The following is an 8,272-nucleotide window of genomic DNA, read 5'->3' as shown; positions in this document are numbered from 1 at the left end:
CACATCATCCCATCGTTTACATCCGCCCATTCACATCGACCCATCGCCTAACTACCTTCGCCTATAAACCAACTCATTCGCACGCGCCCAACACTTAGTCATTGTCGTGTTGGTGCCCCTGGCTCTTCGGTTATGTGCGCTCACCCCAGATCGTCAGTTAAACGCACCCACCATAGCTCGTCGGTTAAATGCCCCCATCCGCACGTCAGTTATGTGCATGCCCACCCAGCTCGTCAATTAAACATGCCCGTCAACTCGTCCGCGAGATCGTCAGTTAAACGCGCCCGAGTTGGACGCTTGACTCGTCCAAGTGTGACGATGATGACTCGGGGGCGTGACATCCTCCCCAACAGAAGTCATTTCCATCCTTGGTAATTCAACTACTCTCATCAACTCAGAATCATACTCAACAATCTCTTTCCTCCATCTCCACAGTGAATCCCCTACCTCCCCGCTACACTCCTCCGACGTGTTCTTCCATTTAACAAAGAACTCCCGTCGTGCCGTGTTCCCAACACCCATAGTCCGAAGATCCATAATATTCTCTAGAACAAGGTGTGGCCTGTCCACAATCATGGTTGGTCCTCTTGGTGGTTCTATCCTCTCAGACTGATGTGCATCAAGCTGACATCTCTTGAGTTGACTTACATGGAACACAGGATGTTTCAAACGCATGTGGTTCAGAAGCTCCAACTCATAAGAAACCTCTCCAACTTGCTTCTTTACCCAGAATGGCCCTTCATAATTCCTCGTCAAAGATCTCGCAGTCCCTTTCGGTGGCTGAAACTGATCTTTGGTGATCCTCAGAAAAACCATATCCCCAACACTGAAGTGTGTGTCTCTTCTATCCTTATCTGCCCATTTCTTCATCCTCCTTGCAGCGTCATGCAAGTGCACCTGTGATAACTTCAAGGTCTCCTCCCATGCTTTCAAGAATCTCTTCGCATGTGGACTCCTCATAAATCCTCTCGATAACACGGTGTGTGGAGCAATTGACACCTGTCCATTCACCAACTCAAATGGACTATACCCGGTTGCAGAACTATTTTGCATATTTTAGCTAAATTGAGCCACATCCAAGAGTTCAGGCCAATTCTTCTGATAAGTCGTCACATAATGTCTCAAGTAGTCCTCTACCAGTGCATTAATCTGTTCAGTTTGCCCATTTGTCTACGGATGGTAACTCGAACTCTACAGCAACTCTGTCCCGACCAACTTGAACAAAGTGGTCCAAAACCTACCTGTAAATCATGGATGTTGGTTTGAAACGATACTCAATGGCATTCCCCAATACTTCACAAGATGTTTGAAGAATAACTCAGCAGTATTCTCAGATCCACATGGTATCTTCGTCGGAATGAATATGACATACTTAGAGAAACGATCGACCACGACCATAAATCCATTATACCCATGTACCTACAGTAACTGAGCGATGAAGTCTGTCGAAACACTCATCCATGGTCTCTCTGGAATTAGTAAAGGCTGCAACAGTCCTCCCTACCTCTAGTTATCTGATTTTTCCTGCTGACAAATGATGCACGTATATACATACTCTTCTACATCCTCCCACATCTTCTCCCAAAATAATCCTCTCTCCAACAATGCCAAAGAACGATGCTTCCATGGGTGGCCATCCCATGGAGAATCGTGACACTCCTTCAAGAGGTGTCTCCTAAGTCCCGATGACTTGGGAATGTAAAGTCGGTTCCCAAAGAACAGGAGTCCATCTCTTAGAAAAAACCTTCGTGTCTTTCCTTCCTTCACCTGCTTCAAGATGTTTTGTGCTTGAGTATCTATCTCTATGCTTGCTCGAAGTCTATTATGCATCTCATCAGTCATCTATACTTGACTCCTACTTCGTTCTGCCCAGTCTTCTTCCTCCTAAAGTGAAACTAACTATCCCTTCTTGCTGAGGTCATCTACAACTGCATTGAATCTACCCAGTTTATACTCAATAGTCATGTCGAACTCTGCCAAGAAGTCTTGCCAACGAGCTTTCTTCGCTGACAACTTCGGTTGTGCTGCAAAATAACTCGTTGTAACGTTGTTAGTCTTCACAACAAAAGGCTTCCCAATCAAGTAATGCCTCCATACCTGTAAACAGTGAATGATCGTAGTCATCTCCTTCTCATGAACTGGATACCGTCGTTCTCTATCCTGCAACTTCTGACTCTCATATGCCATTGGATGCCCATCCTGCATAAGAACTCCTCCTATCACAAAATCTAAAGCATTTGTGTGCACCTTATACAGTCTCTCCAAGTCAGGTAACTTCAGTATCGGTGTTGTAATCATCCTCTTCTTCAAGTCTTAAAATGTTGTACGACACTTCTCCGTCCAACTCCATCGCTTTTCCTTCTTCAAAAGGTCTGTCAGTGGCGATGTCAATTTGGAGTACCCCTCTACAAACTTTCGTTGGTAGTTGGTCATCTCCAAAAGCACCCTCATATCATGGAGATTCTTCGGTTTGACCCAATCCTCTATCGCCTTCACTCTACTCGACTCCATTTGTATGTGTCCTTAACCCACAATGTGTCCAAGGAACAAAAAAGTGTTTCTTATGATCCTCCATGTTATCATTGTATATCACCATATTGTCCAAGTATACTACTATGAACGAATCCAAATATGGACATAGTACATTGTTCATCAAATTGAAAAATGTAGTAGGAGCATTACACAACCCAAAAGGCATAACAAGGAATTCAAAACTTCTATACCTTGTCACAATCACAGTTTCTTCTCATCTCCTTCCGCTATCCGCACCTAATAATACCCATGCCTCAAATCTAGCTTGGAAAACACTCAGGCTTTCGCAATCTTGGTGAACCAATCTGCAACAAGTGGAAAACAACATCTATTCTTTATCGCTTGTTTGTTAAGAGCACGATAATCACAGCACATTCGTAGATCATTCATATATTTCTTTCATTGGAACAATACCGAAGCACCATATGGGGACCTTGAAGGTCATATGAAACTTGCATCAGCCAAATCCTTCAACTGTCATTTCAACCCCTCCAATTCTGGCCCTGATAAATGATAAGGAGTTTTTTCCGAAGGTTGCCTCCCTGGTTCTAGCTCAATGCTATGGTCCACTACAAGCCTTGGTGGAAGTGTCTTCGGTAGCTCATCGAGCATCAAATCTGCATACTTGTCCAATACATCGGAAATCTCAGCTGGAACAGGCATCCCCACTCCATCATCGCTTTCAACTCCCCTAATGACCATTGCATAAGTCTCCACCTTTGAATCCTGCGTGGCCTTCCTCATACTTAGTGCATAAACATGTTGCACCTTCACTTCTTTCCTTTTCTTGTGAGTTGGCAAAGTCCAAGTTTGTGAGCCTCCAATCAACATGATCTCATCACAAAACAAGGCAATAATTACCTTATTGCCCTTCAGAAAATCCTGCCCCAATATCATGTCAAAGTCGTTCATCTTCATCACTGTGAAGTTCAATCGACCCTGCCAATCTCCTATTCAAATTGGCACTTCATCCACCAATCCCGACACTTTAGCCTTTGATTTCACTGCCTTGACTTCCACATTAGTTCAAACAATCTACATCCCAACTTGTTTTTCCAACCTTGTCGTCATAAAGTTGTGTGTGGCACCCGTGTCCACCAAAAGCTTGGATGGTTTTTCCATGAACTTCCAAGTCAAGAAACCCCAAACTATATATCCAAGATTTCTTTTCAAAAACTTCAGACTGCATACATACCTGGTCTATGCATTTTGTTGTTGTACTAGCTATGATACCATTTTTCACTACCCCACTTATTTTTTCCCAAATTGAGCTACGTGTGGCATCGGCTAAATGACTCAACCCATTAATTTCCTTTACATTTTCCGGACTACGCCTACTTATTTCATCATTCACCTTTATTAAGTGCAAAATTACTTAACTAAAAATAGTCACAACATCATTTCAATGCAAGAGACACATTTTTTATGTAATAACTCAGTTTATGTAAAAATTTGTAATTTACAATTTTTCCCGGGGAGACAAACTCAACTCGTTTCATAAAAGTTACAAGCCCCGGGTGCGCTGCCTAGTCGATCAGCTTGTCGCACGACCCAACCACAGCCCCCCCATTCAGCTCGTCCCAACCTTGGGCGCTCGGCCCACCCGTCGTGCGGCCTGCACTGCCTACCCGCGGCCTGTCCGCCATGCAGACCTCCATTCTGACCCGCCAAAACTCGTGTTGCCACACCCTGCCTGTCTTAACTCTCCATCGTGCAGACCCGCCCGCCTGCAGTCATTGCGCTCGGCATGTTTACACTCACCCGGAGTCGTGTCGGGTCGACCCACCCACCTACGGCCACCCTCCCAGCTCTCCATTGTGTTCAGAACCGCCCAACCCGCGGGCTCATCTCTGCCCAACCTCCATTCTTTTCTTCGTTTGTTGTTGTGTTCGTTGTTCACTTGATTGTTCTTTCTGGTGGTGCCTCCGCCCAATAGATACGCTGCCTTGGCCATGGGAGGGAACTCGGCTCATGTCAATCTAACCCATGACTCACGCCTCTCCAACATAATATTATGTTGGCTCTCACTCGTTGCCCATCGTTTACGTCCGCACATTCACGTCGGCCCATCGCCTAACGACCTCTGCCTATAAACCAACTCGTTCGCACGTGCCCAACACTTAGTCATTTTTGTGTTGGCACCCCCAGCTCATCGGTTATGCGCGCTCGCCCAGGCTCGTCGATTAAATGCGCCCACCATAGCTCGTCAGTTAAAAACGCCCATCCGCTCGTCGATTATGTGCGTGCCTACCCAGATCGTTGGTTAAACACGCCCGTCGACTCGTCCACAAGCTTGTCGGTTAAACACGCCTGACTCATCCAAGTGCGATGGTGATGACTCAAGGGCCTGACACTGGGGGTGGCGAGGTTGATTCTCAGAATTGGCCCTGCCACCCCCAGAGCTTGTTGGGTTTATCTTTTTATTTTAATTTTTTTTTTTCATTTTACGTTTTTTAAATATTTTTTATTTTTATTTTTTTTAATTAATTTTTTTCAATGGTTTCAACTTGTTTTTTTTAATGTCTTTTCTTCTAAGTTTTTTCTTAAATGTTTTTATTACTTTTATGATTTTTTCTTTATAATGTTTTCTTATTTGGTTTTTTGATATATATTTAAATTATCTAATATCGTTATTTATTTATTTATTTTGTTTTTTTTTTTTATTATGTCTTTTCTGGATAGCTTTTCTTGTATTTTTTTAAATATATATTTTTAAATTTTTTTATCATTTATAAGTTAATTTTGTTTAGTTTTTACATTTTTATGTTTTATTTTTTATTTTATTTTTTTTGTCATTTTTTTGTATATTTTTTTTATGTTTTAATATATATATTTATTTCCTTGTTATTTTTTGTGTTTTTTATTTTTTATTTTCTTCAATGTTTATACTCTTTTGTATTTTTCATTTTTTTATTTATATATTTATTTATTATTTTGTTTTCTTTTATTTTTCCTTGTAGGATCTGTGTCGATCCTCCACTAGCAACCTGATCCCATTATGTGTTAATTTGATAGTTGATTTTAAAGTTTTGTTATAATGGATCGAGTCTAACCCCACAATGTGTCAATTTCATGGTTGGTCTTTAAGCTTTCATTACAATGGGTTAGTTCGCCTACACTACATGTCAATTTGATGGTTGATTTTTCATTTTTTCTTACAATGTGTCAAGTTGCCTTATGCTAAGATTTTAAAGTTGTTATGCTTTTAGCATTAGAAAAAAAATTACTCTTGGTATAATGACTCTTTCATTCAGGTATTCCTTTTTTTTATTTAGTCATAGAAAAATTTCATAATACCATGGTTGAAATATGTTGAAAACTTAAGGTTTTTTGTAGTCATGATCTTCAATTGGTCGAAAAATTATCAATTTTTTAAGGGTTTTCTAAGTCATGATATTTTATATTTAACATCATGGCTGAAAATTGTTGGAATTTTAATGATTTTCAGAGACATGATGTTTTATATTTAATGTCATGCCTGAAAATAATTGAAATTTTAAGGTTTTTCAGAGTCATGACATTTTATCCTTAACGTCATTGCTAAAAAATGTTGAAATTTTACCTCGAAAAAAAAAAGATGTTATTACAACATCAACACTTTTTATTTTCAAGGTGTTTGTTGCACAAAAAAAAAGGTTTTTTATTGGTTTTTACTGCCATTTTTAAAAAATGTTGAAAATTTACCCTAAAAAAAAACATTATTCCATAATCAACATTTTTCATTTTCGATCTATTTTTCATTTTTTTGGGGGTTTTTTTGGCTAAAGTTCTTATTTTGAGTTTACAATTCTCGTTTCAAAATTTACATTGTTTATCCATAAAGTTCCATAAATGGAGTCCTTTTTGTTGCAGTATGGAAGGAAGTGTTATACCACCATTCAGCTAGAGGTAACCACTTGACCCATTGTATTTGTTTATCAGATACAATGCAACAAAGATATCCTTCCAAACATGTATTCACTATCTCAGCTTTCCCGTCAGATTGAGGATGATAAGAAGAGCTATGAGCTAATTGAGTACCAAGACAAGACAATAATTTCATCCAAAAATTTCCAGTGAAAATGGGATCTCTATCACTTACAATAATATTTGGGTTTCCATGTAGCTTTTGAATTGTTTCCATAAATGCAATAGAGACTGTATTGACTTTAAAAGGATGAGATAATGCACAAAATTGTGCATACTTGGTAAGTCTATCAACTACCACCATGATGACACTCTTTCCTTCAGGCTTGGGTAAACCTATGATAAAATCCATTGAGACCTCCTCCCAACACTGACTTGGAATGGATAAAGGTTGTAACAGACCCAGGATCTTAATTGTCTCAACTTTATTTTGATGGAAAACCAAACATTCTGCCAAAAACTTCTGAATATCAAATTTAAGGTCATCCCAAAAAGAATTCCTTCTTGAACCTGTAGTAAGTTTTTAAGAATATTGAGTTCCCTCCTAAGGGGGAGGTGTGGAATTCCAAAAGAATCTTTCGTTTTAGTTGGGAATTCTTACAAATATATAAGTGATCTTTGTACCATAATGAAACATTTTTCCAGCTAAATGTATCAGATGTACTAGGATCTTGCTGCAAATTTTGAATGATGTCCACACCTCTTCATCATTCTTCCATTCATCCCTTGCTTCGGTTATCCAATCAGGTTGGATAATAGAAATGTCTCAAAGCAATGCTTCCGCATCTTCATCCTTTCTTGAGTGTGGATCTGTAACAACATTTTTCTTCCCTTTTTTGTAGATGATTTCAAAGTCATAACCCAACATCTTTGTGACCCATTTTTGTTGCTCTTCTGAAGATAATCTTTGTTTCCAAAAATTATTTAAGACTATCATGATCTTTTTTTACCTTGAAGTGTCTTCCCATTAGGTAAAGTCATTATTGCTTTAGTGCATGTAGTATTGCCAACATTTCCTTCTCACAAATAGGTTTGTGTAAATACTTTCCTTTGATGAGATCACTTTCAAAAGCAACAGGTCTTCCTTCTTGCATTAAAACAACAACAATTCCATTTCCTAAGGCATCACATTCTACAATAGAGGTTTTTGTGAGGTCTGGCATAGCTAAGACTGGTGATTAGCACATTGCCTCTTTAAGATGTTCAAAGGCCTTAGTTATTTCTAGAGTCTAAGAAAATGCATCTTTATTCAGTAATGTTGTTAGAGGTGATGCTATTATCCCATAATTCTTAACAAACTTGTGATAATACCCTGTCAACCCAAGAAATATTTGAAGATGCTTTATGGTTGTGGGGATTTTTCCATTCCTTAATGGCTTTAATTTTTTAAGGTCTACGCTAACACCCTCATGAGATACAATATGACCCGAATATTCCATATCCTATAATCCAAAGAAACATTTGGAGGTTTTTTCATATAATTGTTTCTCCTCTAATAGTTTGAGCACCCTGTCAACATGTTGAACATGATGCTTCCAAGACTTGTTGTAGATTAGTATATCATCAAAAGATAATAACACAAATTTTCTAAGGAAGGGTTTGAAAATGGAATTCATCAAACCTTGAAATGTGAAATGTGCATTAGTAAGGCCAAAAGGCATGACCAAAAATTCATAATGATCCTCATGAGTTCTGAATGTTGTTTTCGGAATGTCTTTAGTCTTCATTCTAATTTGATGATATCTTAATCGGACATCTAGCTTAGTGAAGTAAATTTATCCATGTAATTCATCCAAAAATTCATCAATGACATGAATGAGAAATTTATCTTTAA

General features: G+C 38.9%; 1 protein-coding gene across 1 annotated transcript; it reads right to left on the bottom strand.

Annotated features, from left to right (window-relative positions):
* Positions 1-270: 270 nt before the first annotated feature.
* LOC149222398 (uncharacterized) lies at positions 271-1,053 on the bottom strand. Its single transcript, XM_089387584.1, has one exon. The coding sequence runs from the start codon at positions 1,051-1,053 to the stop codon at positions 271-273; it is 783 nt and encodes a 260-aa protein (XP_089243710.1).
* Between the last annotated feature and the right edge of the window lie 7,219 nt (positions 1,054-8,272).

Source organism: Pinus tabuliformis, chromosome Q (genome assembly GCF_031772625.1).
Source record: "Pinus tabuliformis cultivar Carrire ecotype Pingquan chromosome Q, CPIR1, whole genome shotgun sequence".
NCBI lineage: Eukaryota > Viridiplantae > Streptophyta > Pinopsida > Pinales > Pinaceae > Pinus > Pinus tabuliformis.
The sequence above is the reverse complement of the archived record's forward strand: the minus strand, read 5'-3'. Positions and strand labels throughout refer to the sequence as shown.